The 13,613-nt window shown below is 39.6% G+C and overlaps 1 protein-coding gene across 1 annotated transcript in view; it reads right to left on the reverse strand.

The window, feature by feature from the left end:
- LOC127577300 (neuropilin and tolloid-like protein 2) overlaps positions 1–13,613 on the reverse strand; it is a 40,360-nt gene that overhangs the window by 19,203 nt on the left and 7,544 nt on the right. Inside the window, exons 3-4 of the mRNA XM_052028393.1 lie at positions 1,697–1,837; positions 1,191–1,439 (exon numbers count right to left, since the gene is read on the reverse strand). Coding sequence (XP_051884353.1) covers positions 1,191–1,439; positions 1,697–1,837 — 390 coding nt within the window. The remainder of the gene's footprint in view (positions 1–1,190; positions 1,440–1,696; positions 1,838–13,613) is intronic.

The raw sequence follows: 13,613 nt of genomic DNA on the forward strand, positions 1-13,613 counted from the left end.
ATGTGTCCCCTTTAAATTAAGAGCCTACTTGGGGGTCATTACTCTGGTTTGCAGTCTTGGTCTGGTCTTACACATAGTATATGCCACTTCTTCTTGAAATTAAAGTACTTCACTGCTCTAAAGTGGCATACTCATGATGGATGAAAGTAACTGCTTTCACTACCAGTCCTGCCATTTGCACCAAAGTCACTCACATTATTAACATTTCACAGCAGCTGAAATTCTTTAGCATGTTTGGAAACAATAACTATCGAGGTGGTGATTTTATATGCCTGCTTAAACTATAAATCTTGTGCATTTAATTACTTAGTTTGAACTTGCTTGCCATTTAAAGGGGACACAAATTTGTCTTGCAGTAGTCACTTAAGGAATATGTCAAGATTACAGTGAAGAGACATATTCTTCAACACAACAGTAGCACAATCAATGGTCTCACCTGCCCTTTGGTTTCTGGTTCTGGATTTCTCCAAATGGTGGCAGTTTAAAGTAATTCTGCAGTCTCTATAATCACATCTTTTGTCTTGTTTGATACCAGAAGCCAAAGTGCATTTCCAACTCTTTCTCAATCAGAAAAAATGCTTTCTTGTGTTCTCATATGGCTGTTTTGAGCAGTCACTTTCACCCTCACTCCCACTTTCATCAATATTGTTTACCCTGAAGAACATTTCCACCTCTTCTACATCATGGTTCCTGGATTGGGTGTGTGAGCTCCTGCCTTGCATTGTTCCTGTTTTAACAGTTATAAAGCTTACACTCAACAATCAGAATGCCTGCCCTTTATTTCTCCTGTGCTTGAGTCTGAGCCCAAGTCTTGTCATTTTTGGTCTGCACATTCAGATTACTGTGACTAATTGTAAGTTTCCAGATTTGCCCCATCTTCTATGAGGATACAGTTACTTGATGTATTCAACAACATTTCAAACAGATTCAATTTTTTTTCTCTATCACATCCTCATCACCTGTATAAGGCATATGCCATGTGGGTGATGGTCCATTTGTGAAATGACGTGCAAATTTTGCAGAGTTACATGTGGAATACACAAAAAGCTCCAAAAAGTGTGTCAGGTTATGTGAGGTTTATCTCAGTCTGTTTATATGTGCATATTGATACACATATGATCAAATGTGTCATGCAGTGACATTATACTTATTTACTTAGACCACAATACACACTATGGTAAATTAGTTACCTGGTACAAAAGTGTATTTTGCTCGAAATCCAAAACCTTCTAATTCTTCGTCTGAAGTAAATTTTACCCATAAGAATCTTCCAGATGATTTAATGAGTGATGGAGTTTGTTGACCACAGTAACGGTTTATGACATGAGAGAATCCAAACGGTCCATCCCTGACTTCCAGGTTGTCAAATCGACAGTCCCAGGAGGGTTCAATGCTATAGGGTTCATCAAAAGTGAGTTCAATTCTTTGGCGAGGGGCCGCTGCAGATACAACAAAATGCTAATAAATATAGTTCTCAAGAGGCTAGGATTACCTCAAGTTTCAAGGTTATCACAGGAAGAAGTAGTCTTATCATTTTCTGGAACATTTTAAGCAGGTGACTAAAGATGTAATATGCTGTAACAAATGATATGGAGTCACTGTTCAAATAAATATTGTAGTTAATCCCTTATACATACTGTGAAAAGATCTTTGTTGGGCACTGACACTGGCCTTCAAGTAGGTAGAAGTTACATACCTTCCAGAATGTAGATGCATTCTCTATTGGGAGGGTAGGCATTCGGGTAATTTGGTGAAGCAAAATATCCGCCATTGTCATTCCGAACCCAAACTCCGCATTGTTTTCCTGATTTATGATGTGGTATGAAGTTCTGTCCCTCTGTAAAATGAAGTAATTTCACTTTACTTTGGTTTAAACTAAAAGCTCAGAGGCATCGTTTGTGGTTGGTTAGTATATGCTTGGGACATGGCTGTTGCTAAGTGCTAAATATAAAATGCATTGAACAGAGTTACATTGAATACATTAGTTTGACTGCCCATATAACTCAGTGCAGGAATCACAGTGCAGAATACAGTCACCTTTGCTTCCATTGCAGGCAGCACACCAATTTTATGATTAACGTGACTGTAGCATTTAATAGCAATGGCCACACTGTTGTTGTAGAAAAAAGGAGAGATGTGCTCTACTCACAGAGGATCAAGGGGCATCTTGATAAAGTCCCAAATCCACTGGACCAGATAATCATGGCAGTCAATGCTAGGATTTAAGCTTCAAGGACATGATTGTAGTGATACAAAAGGTCAATTACTTCATTCATGTAGTCATCAGAGAATACAATGTCAAATGCCATATACTAGCAACGGCATCAACAGCCATTGCAACTGTCATATTTGTCCTATTTCCATACTAGCTGACCAATTAGACTCAGTTCTACCTTCAGTGGTTCATCTTCTCTCAGAAACTCACCAATATTCCAAGACTCACAAATCGTGCACAGTGCTAGCTATTCAGGACAAAATGGTGTGCTTATGAAAACTGACCTGCGTGTGGACCATATCAATACCAATTATGTCTAAGGCAGACAAAACAGTGCAGCTCTGTGGTAATTACAAAGCCTGCTGAATTCCTCCAGCACCATAGTGTTTCTCAATTACAAAGCCACACTGAATCAAGTTTAGATGATGTGTTGGCACGGTAGCGTAGCGGTTAGCGCAACGCTATTACAGCGCCAGTGATCGGGTTTCGATTCCCGTTGCTGTCTGTAAGGAGTTTGTACATTCTCCCGTGTCTGTGTGGGTTTCCTCCGGGTGCTCCGGTTTCCTCCCACATTCTGAAGATGTACGGGGAGGTTAATATGGGTTTAAAATGGGCGGCATGAACTCGTTGGGCCAGAAGGGCCTGTTACCACGCTGTAAATAAAATTTAAAAAAAAAACAATATTTGCCACCCACTTTGGAAGACTTTACATAGTTTTATCAGAATTACAAATCTGGAGATCTCTTGTACAATTGAATGACAGCAAAGCTAATCAACAGCATACAATTATCCTTTATCCTTGCAACATTTCAAAGGGCTCTGCTCATATATTAGGTTTCCCAATGGAATTATGTCTTTACCTAACATTTTCTGGGCTACTATGGTTAAAATATTTCATTGTTTGTGTAACTGAAATGATGTGTTGATTGCTATGAGCACTTGAGGAGATTTCATGAGTGCAATGTGAAATCGAAGAAAACATGCCTTTGTAACAGAAGTTGTGTACTTTGATTTAAAGTTGATACCAATGGCCTGCAACCAGAGAAGAAAAAAAGAAAGGCCATCGCTGCTGTACCAAAGCTTGAAAATATAGTGGAGCTACAATGCTTCCTGCCTGATCTTGTGACAGTGCTCACACTCATGCAGGTGCAGAATGGGGCCAGGAGCAATAAAGAGCAAAAGGGGAGTTCAGGAAAATCTTATTAAGTGAAGTTCTTCATTCGCTATGATATTCTGTGTGAGTTGAAATTGCCATGTGATGCTTATTATGGGGTAGGTGTACTAATATGTCACTAGGTGAATGACAGGCAGGAGATACTCATTGCTTTTGTTCTTATTCCCTCACAAGGTACAAGAACAATCACACACAAACTGAGAAGGAAGCACCTTGAACAGAGTTTGGAATCAAGAAATACTGTCAGTTTTTACGAGGGAGATCCATTAAGCCGGCAACAGATCATAAGCCACAATTAGAAATATTAAGCCCTAAAACAATGAAACTTACTACAGTGAAGTCAAGTCAGCGAAGATGGGGAATCCTTCAATGACACTGAGTACAAGAATCTCAAATGAATTGTCATTACGGATGCTCAGTCCTGTCTACCATATGAGAATGTCAATGTTGGAAGTCTTGGGAATTTTCTAGCAACTGTGTCTGAAATCACAGACAAGCCCAGAAAGAGTTAATGTTGAAAAACGTCCATGTTGAAAGGATGTACAGAATTTGACCACTGTCCATAATCAGTGCAATTTCTCATGTGAACAGATGAGCATCAATTTGAGTTATGGAGTGGTGATATCTAATACTTTAAGCATCGGTTTTGGTTAAATTTTATACTGAACACACACAAGCAAGCATGAAAGCAACTGCAATAGGTATTGTTTACTGGCGCCATTTGGACAATGACCTCAAATCATTGGTAGCCAAATGCTGAAATTGCCAAAATTATGGGAACAAACCAACCAAAAGTCTTTTATAGTCACAGTCATGGCCTACCAGATCTTTTCATACTGTACATGTAGACTTTTGTGTAAAAGTGATGACTGTTTCCTGGTACTGATTGATAGTGAGGCGAAGTGAGTTAATATGAAAATCTGGGTTTGTGTGTGAGTACTAAATATAATATAGACAAATTGAGGCCCATAACTGAATGTCATTGTTTACTGGCAGAGCATGTTTCTGACGATAGCTCACAGTTTCGATCTACTTTGCAAATTTTAAGAAATGGAACAGTATTAAACATTTTCTTGTTTCTTCATATCATCCAGATGTATATAGAGCATCAGGCAGGCTAATCAAAAAAGCTAAAGAAGGTTTCAAAAATAGTGCAGGGATACTTAAAACTCAGCATAAAACGTTGCTTTGTCAATACTCACTTGAAGATCAGAACAACTCCTGACAATACCATGGGGTGTCTACCTGCAGAACTGTCAATGAGATGCTGATTGGTAATATGCTTGAAATTTGTTCAAACAAATTTAGTTTGACTGAACAAAATTTAAGTATATTGCCAAATTTGGTTTCAAGAACAGAAGTGATTGAGTCAGAAATGTTGTTGTGACACTTATCAGAGAAATGCTGTTTTATGAACAAGTGCATTCATTTCCCAGCCTCATGAGCAGATCAAACTCACACAAGTGGCAGGTAACAAGTGGAGCAGTGGTTTGCAGAACCAAGTGATATTTGGATAAAACTGGTGGTCAAAATAATCATGTGGATCAGATGATCTGGGCTAGAGACGATCCATGTCTGGATGTGAACCACTCAATCAGTGCATATCCAATGCAGATTTCTGGAAGTGAAATATGAAATCCAAACAAGTCTGACAAAGAACCAGAACCATCTTGTAGTTCAAATCCAAACCAAACAGTCCAATGGTTGATATGATATCAAAACCTGTAAGAAGAGCAGGAAGACTTCAAAAGCCAATCAATAGATGAGGTTCTTTTAAAACAGATGTCTTTTAATTATGTGAAATGTCTATATCGATAATTTTTGATATTGTCCATAATGTTATAAAAAGGACCTCATTGATGGAAGTGTAAAAGGGGTATAGATAAAAAAACCCTGATTTTTTAAAAAAAGATGAGCAGTAGAGTGTATCTAGACACAGGGACAAACCATGATCCCATTGGAGGCGAGAGTTACATCATGTATCTGCTTTGCGACAATGCAACAAAGACACTGAACAAGCAGTCTGCAGTAGAAACTTGAAGAATCAACAGACTAGAAATTGAACTGACTTGCACTCATTTCTTATGCACAACTAGTACCAAAATCAATTTAACCTGGTGTCGATCTCTCTAGCGATGTATTTCCTGTGAATTTGACCAAGAACTTCAGTGCACTATTTGCATTAGAGGACTTGATGTTTATCCATGCGCAACCAATGACAATATTATTAGTCAAGGTGAAAGTCGAGTTCATTGTCGTGTGCACAAGTACATGTATGCACAGGTGCAGTGAGAATCTTACTTGCAGCAGCATCACAGACACATAGCATCAGATAAGCAGCATCCATTTAATGCAACATCCATTTGCTTCCATACTGACATGAACTGGAGATTAAAGCTGTCACCTATAATTTCTATGGTTCAGTCTCAGTATAACACTCAGTCACCTAATGGGAAAGCTTCGAACTCATTGCAGACTGCTGTCACATCTTTCACAGAATGTGATAACTCCAGCAGGGAATGCCCTCTCCAGTATTTAGTTACTGATGTACTCACTCAATTGGTGGCTCAAAGATGACCCTGCTCACTGCACTCCATTAGTAACTTATGTCAGTGAGTAATGGTAGGAACAAAGGTAACAACAGCAGCTGCCACACCAATGTCACTTATCTCTGCACCACAGAGGAAATGCTGTATTTGTCTTCCTTTTTCATACTATTCCACTTTATTGGTATAGTTAGAGAACTGTTTTCCAAGTCAGAGCCAAATTTCTGAAGGGTTAAAGCATTCCTTAAGGGTTTGAAAGCTCTTTTGTATAATCTGGGCTGAAAAGAGTTGACAGGTATGCATAGTGCAGCAGGGTTGTGCATGACCAACTAGAACAGGCAACTGCATGCAGAAGGCAGCCATTGGGGGAATATGCAAATGTGTATAGTTAACGTTCCCATGCAATAATGCATTGCTTTGATTTACACCCTTTGGTTGGGAATGTTTGTGTGGTTTTTACTTTTTACATTATAGCCTAGGGGTTTCTCAGTGATGGTCGGAGACAGAGGGCAGGTAAAGTGGAGGACGACCCGGGGATATCACAGTCAGATGAGTTGTTCGTGCTTAGTCCAGCAAACAAAATGTGTCGTTTGCGTCATCTCCTCCTCCCTCCTCTCCTCCTGCTCCACAGCTGCACACCCAGCAGCTGGCAGCATTATGTGAGGACTTGCACCATATGGAAGACCATTCAGAATCTTGGCACGTGCTCTGCTGACTACTACAGGGATTCTCTACAGCATCTAGGCTGTAGACGACACATTTCATGCGGCACAATGGCTTTCATTGTATGTGCATGTACACAGATCCCACTCTGGTGTCAGGAGCCAGATCATTGTGAGCAGGCATTTCTTGCTACTCACTCTTTGGCTTATTATTTGAGTGAAATGCATGTGGCACAGCAGATGCCATGGAAGGAAGGCTGCCAGAATATCAGGCAAAGACGAAGCGTTGCTGCCTTTGGTCATCCAGCAACTGGACAATGTGGGAATGGACACCCTCAGCAGGTCAGGGAACATCTGTGGATAGAGAGCAGATCTAATGCTTCATGTCAAAGACCCTTCATCAGAATTCAGCTCTGATGAGGGGTCGCAGACCTGAAATATCCCCTCTGCTTCTTGCTCCATGGATGCTGTCTGACCTGCTGGATATTTCCACTATTTTCTGTCTTTAGTTTGACAGAAGCCTCAAAAGCAAAAAATTCTTCACACCACTACCATGTCAACATTATCAATTTTAAGGAACAACCAGAAGAAATCAATCCGGAGATAACCTTGAAGTAGTTAGCAATTGTTTTGACAGGTGCTTGTGGGGATTCTTCTTGTTGTTGAACACATATTCAGCCATGCATTAGTTGAAGGGATAACCTTCAAACTGGCAACACTGGGAATAAGTTGTTGATGTATGCCAGTTATCATCATGATCTGGCTACTCTGTGTACTTCCAGTGGACAAAAGCTTTGGCATCAACAATATGAGGTCTGGCATGCCTTGTAGATGCATCAGGTGTCATTTTGCAACCAAAAAGCCACCCTCAAAAATCTGCATTTGTTTTGGAATCGACGTACATCCCTGAACTGCTAACCTCCCATAGCAGCAGTGTGTCTTCCTCAAGAGCAACCAGTTATACAATTAGTGTGAATGTGTGAAAATTAACAGAAAGAAAGCAGATAAAGGCTAGTAAAGAATCTGCAGAGTGGGCACTTTAACAATGAGTCTTAGCGCCCTGTATTTTATAAAATGGCTATGGTTTGAATTTGATTGGTTAGAAGCTGAATTTTGAAAAATCAAATTTAAGTCTTCTGTTAGCCCTGTGGTGTTCTGAGATATACTAATTGTTATGACTTGGGCTCAAGAGAAGGAGAAAAATTGTACAAATAAAATTTAAGTGATATGATCAATTAAAATGGAGAGTCATAACAGTCTGAAAACAATTACCAAAAACATTTGGGAGAGTTTGGCCCATTTATTGAGGCAGAACTGGCAAGGCAACAAAACGGGGAATGGGAAAGAAAAGCTGGGGTGAAGGCATGAGTAGGCAGGCAAGGGATAGCAATTCCCTTCGTGCTAGTTACCAAGGACATTCTCCCTAGTCAGCATTGAAACATGCCAAGTAAGGAGATGGAACCAAGCTTCAGACTGCAGCTTACCATTATCGTCACTGTAGGTGCCATCTCTATGTGCAGGGACGGCATAGTTCTGGAGCTGGGTCTCTGAAAACCTGGATCCTGTGAAGATAAGTCACCATGGTCACTGTCAGATAGATATGTCTAGGTCTTTGCTTCTGATTGACAACATCTTGTTGGATGTCGGCAATCAGGTTATTCTGGCTGTTAATCATGTGGTTTACTTCCTTTCGTGTAGCTCCACTGAAAGTATAAGATACAGTGACTGGGAGTTCATTCAGAATTGTGGTTAGTCAGGCATTCACATACTGTGCTGGTGCCAATCCAATCCAATACAATGATACAATCCAGAATGAGAATTTATGACTCATCTGGTCTTTAAAAAAGCTATCTAATTATTCCTATTCCCCTACTCTTTCCCTATAGCCCAGCGAAATATTTCACTTCAGATAATTATCCAGTTCCCTTTTAAATGTTACTATTGAATTTACTTCTACTATCCTTTCAAAGAGTGCATCCCAGGTTGTAACAACTTTCTTCATAACTTCCACTTTATGTCAACTCTCATTCTTTTACCAGTGACATTAATCTGTGTCCTCTCGTTACTGTTCATTCTGCCACCATAAACAATTGCTCATTACTTACTCTATGAAAACCATTCATGATTCATGACTTAATCAAGTTGCCTCATAACATCTCTGTTCTAAGAAGAAAAATCCTAGTGTTTTAAGTTATTATGAAGAATCTTTCAAACTATTAATAGAAACTGATGTGGTAGGTAGGAAGAATCTGTTCATCTGGTTGGGGAAATCTAATTTCGGAAGAAGAATCTTAAATTCGAACCAGACATGTCAGAAGTGAAGTTGGACAATTCTTCCATGTGCCCAAGCAGATTTGCCAATTAATGCTCAGTCAATTTTGAATATGAGCTTAGATTTTTTTTTAAATCAATTGCATCAAAGGATATGGGAAAAAGGCTGTTTGATTTATGATTCTATTAAATGGCAGAACAGGATAGAATGGCCAAATGACCTTCTCCAGTTTATTTATTCCTTTATTCTTATGTCCTTAAGTTTTTCCACACAACTTAACCCCCCTTAATTTTGGTACCATTACAATAAATACCTTACACATCCTCTCTAAGCTTGCATATCTTTTGAAAAATTATGTACATACACTCCCAATTCCTCTTTGTTCCTGGATCTTTTTGTTAGTATGTCTCTCATTCTTTCTATCAAAATGAATCACTGAATGCTGCTAAAGTTCATCTGCCAAATCAATGCATAATCATCACTTTGTTTGTCTGCCTGAAATGAATTACTGTCCATCACCTCTTTGCTATATTTCAAGGATTCCTGTTATCTATAAATTTGAAATTGTGCACTGTGCATCTAAACCCAGGTCATTAAATGATAAAAGGAATAGAGCATACACAAATTAAAAAAAAATCAGACTATCCTAATCAATCGTTCCTGTTATTTCACTGAGAACTTCAAACAAGTCAATGCAAGCACAAATTTTGTTTACAAATCCTGGTTGCTGGTTTTTACTTATATGAAATCCATATTTTTCTAAGTGTTAATTAATTTTGACTCAGATTAATATCTTAAGGAGCCTATCACCAAATTTAGGCTGACTGACATGTAGCTGACATGTGTATACTCTCCCATTCTGAACAGATGTACGTTATTTGCTGTTCCCCCTCCTACTTTCTTCAGCACTCTAGAATGCATCCTAGCTGGACAGGGTGACTTCCTACACTGAGCGCTGTCAAAGTTTTAAGTAGCTCGTCATTATCTAGAGTCATAAGGTCACAGAATATACAACATAGAAAATGGCCTTTCAGCTCACCGAGTTCATGCTGACTATAGCACCCATGTTTACACAAATCCTACCCAAGCCCATAATATTCTCCCACATTCCCATCAACTCCTCACTAGATTCTACCATTCATCTACACACCAGGGACAATTTAGACTGGCCAGTTAACCTACCAATCTGCATTTTCGTTTGATGGGGCAGGAAACCAGAACAGCTGAAGGAAACCAACATGGTAACAGGGGGGACATGCAAACTCCCCACAAACAGCACCAGAGGTAAGGAACAACTTGGGTTACTGGAGCTGTGAGGCAGCAGGTCTACTGGTTACACCACCTTGCCCCCAGATTTTCCTGATTTCACTTTTTGGAATAGAAGCTTCAGAATAAAGTGATATGCAGGGCCACCAGCTGGCTCACATTCACTACTGACCCATGGGCTAAGGAATGACCTGGCTCCTTTCCCATTCATTCAAGGGATGTGCACTTTGCAGGCTGAGCCAGCATTTAATTCGCCGTCTCTAATTGCCCTTGAGAAGGTGGCAGTGAGCTGCCTTCTTGAACTGTTGCAGTCCTTGAGGTGTGGGTATACCCACAATACTGCTAGGGAGGGTGTTCCAGGATTTTGATCCAGCGACGATGAAGGAACAGCAACATACTTCCAAGTCAGGATGGTGTGTGGCTTGGAGGGCAACTTCCAAGTGGTGGTGTTGCCATGCTTTTGCTGCCCTTGTTCTTCTGACTGGTAGAGGTCCTGGGTTTGGAAGGAGTCTTGGTGAGCTGCTGCAGTGCATCCTGTAGATGGTACAAACTGCTTTTACTGTGAGTTGGTGGTGGAGTGAGTGAATGGTTGTGGATGGGGTGCCTATCGAGTGGGCTGCTATGTCCTGTGTGGTGTCACACTTCTTGACAGTTGTTGAAACTGCATTCAACCAGGCAAGTGGAGAGTGTTCCAACACACTCCTGACATGAGCCTTGTAGATAGTGGACAGGCTTTGGGGAGTTAGTAGGTGAGTTACTCACCACAGGATTCCTAGCCTCTGACCTGCTCTTGTAGCCACATTGTGTATATGGCTACTCCAGTTCAGTTTCTGAGTCTGTTGGTGTCAACTTGCTTCCTGAATTTGTGCCAACCCAAAATGGCAAGGCCCTGCACAGCAGTGTGACCTTGAACAATATAATGCCATCGTACATTAACAACCAACCACGCCAAACCCAAGCCTAACCTAACATTCAAAAACTACTCAAAAAACATTGAATAAATTAATACATGAAAAGATAAATAAAAAAACTTAAAACATTTTTAAACCATCAAAACATTTAAGAAAAGTCAATTAATTCAAACAATTATGTAAGTTACCTCGTACTTACCTAGATTCCTTGCATCCATTCCTTTCTATTCAAATGAATGAGCTTGCTGTTCCTGCAGTAAGTCTGATGCAGGCACAGTATGCAGCTTTGTCAGGGTAACATCCGAGTTCAGCATTGGAATGCAGTTGGAGAAGTGCCAGTGGAAACCAACCAGCAAGTCTGAGATCACTGCATTTGTTTGGGAAACCCAGACTTGATTGCACTTACGTTGAGAAGTGCTGGCAGTTTGATGTGGAACTGCCAGAATTACCCAACAATTTCTAGCCAATAGTCATTTCTGTCTATAGATACAGGTTTGTCAAAATTGACAGTGAGCAGTGAGTGCATCGATGCATCCCGACCTTCCTGGCATTCCTCTATTTGTTCTCCTTTTTTTTCACTAATACTTCAAATAGGAGAATTTATTGGTACAGTTCTGGGATAATAGGCAATAAAATAATAATTTTCTTTAAAAGTTTACCCAGATCTAAACATCAGTGTTGCAATTGTTATATTGATGGTGATAAAAGGCCAAAGCTGGTTGTAAAAGAACCTTGCATGATTGTCTAATCTGATATTCTCCACCTATAAATTAAGTGGAAGTAATATGCAAATCCAGAGCCTCGTCAGGAGCAACTTAAAAAAAAGACTTCAGAAGTCACTGCCTTGAAAGTGGCAACACTTCAAGTGAAATCCAGAAAATATTTGAAAGAGGATTATGCAAAGGGAGGTGAATTATGAACTGGCCATAAGTGTTAAGGGATTTAGCTGTTGCCAAACCTCTTACTTATATCACATGTTTCTGTTGGTATAGTGGATAATGCAAGCTCACAATGTGATAGAGAATCCAGTAACCTCTGTCAGTCAAAAAAGAATACTACATTTGTAAACTGTATTTTGAATTCAAGAAACTGAGAAGTGAGAATCGATTGATCAGCCTGTAACTGTAATAAGATCCTGTAGAACCTATAATTTTGGTGAAGCTTAGAAATGACAGATTTTGGTATGATTGTGTTTGGAATCAGGACAGAGAGACTGATTGGAAGACCATTGATCAACCATCAGAAAGTTAGAAAACACTCAATGGACTTTAATCAACGTCCATGCATATTAAGATAAAAGTGGTATAAGTATTTTTTATTTACTTATTCCCTGGATGTCAGTGTCACCAGCACGATCAGCATTTATTTCCCATAGAATGCCTCCAACAAAATTTGGTAAATAAACACCCTAGTTGACTTGGAATGAGTCAATTAATCTCATACTTGGGAAGAAAATCACTCAGAGTCATAGAGTTGTAGAGTCCTACAGCCCAGCAAGGGCCTTTTGCCCCATCACCTCTTCCGCCAACCTTTCTGCCCGTGATATACTTCTGTTCATCGATTGCGTAATTTCTTTACTTTTGGCCTTTTTGGGTTTGCTTGTTTATAATATATTGAAATGGGGCAAGAAACAAGTGCAAAGTGTGTAAGTAAAGAACTAAATAAATACAGCAGCAGTAAATTGCAAGAAATCTATTTCAAATGATGTTAATGTTCACCTGCTGTCCAACCATCAATCTACCTCCCAACATAAAATGTGCTTTTGCGATGTGAAATAGAAAAATATCCATCATATCCAAGTACATCATGCTAGGTCAAAGCTGCCTCATAGATAAGGAATAGGGTGTCCATTTTCTATTGAAAATGGACACCCTATTTTACTGGAGAAGGAATTACACCTGATCTTGAACTTCATTCCAGATGAAGACATTACACAACAATCTATGATTCTATGATTACCACTGAATGCAATTACTTTGTGGTATTGGCAAATGCATACACAGTTAACCAAAACTACTGACCTGAGAAATTATAAATACTGAGTTGCCTGTAGTACACACTGAACTAAAAAAATCATTTGGGCAAAATTGGTGGTGAAATTGTCAACATAAGTATCCTACTGGATTGAAAAAGCCCCTAAGAAAACAGCTGATTAACTGATGCTCATGATCAGTAAACCCAAGGATTGGGTATCATGCATGTTGAAAGTGGTCTTACCACCTATGTCACTGGTTAAACAGACTGCTGTCAAATTCTTTATCGGCATTTTCCAAGCCTTCAATTTCTAGAAGGCAAGGAATGCAGGTGCATGGCATTGCACTATCTACAAGTTTTCCTTTCGACTCATGCCTTTCCTTCACTATTGCTGGGTCTAAATCCCTACCTAACAGCAGCAAGGGAGTACCTTCACTGGACAGATGGTACCAGTTCAAAAAGGTAGCTCATCTCTACCTTCTTAAGGGAAATTAGGGATGGATAACAAAGGCTGGCCTTCAAATTAGTAGGTTTCAGTGGGCATGCATGATGTTGTGTTGCACCGGAATGGTAGTAATAGTTTAAAATAAAAA

The sequence above is a fragment of the Pristis pectinata genome, chromosome 13 (genome assembly GCF_009764475.1).
Source record: "Pristis pectinata isolate sPriPec2 chromosome 13, sPriPec2.1.pri, whole genome shotgun sequence".
Taxonomy (NCBI): domain Eukaryota; kingdom Metazoa; phylum Chordata; class Chondrichthyes; order Rhinopristiformes; family Pristidae; genus Pristis; species Pristis pectinata.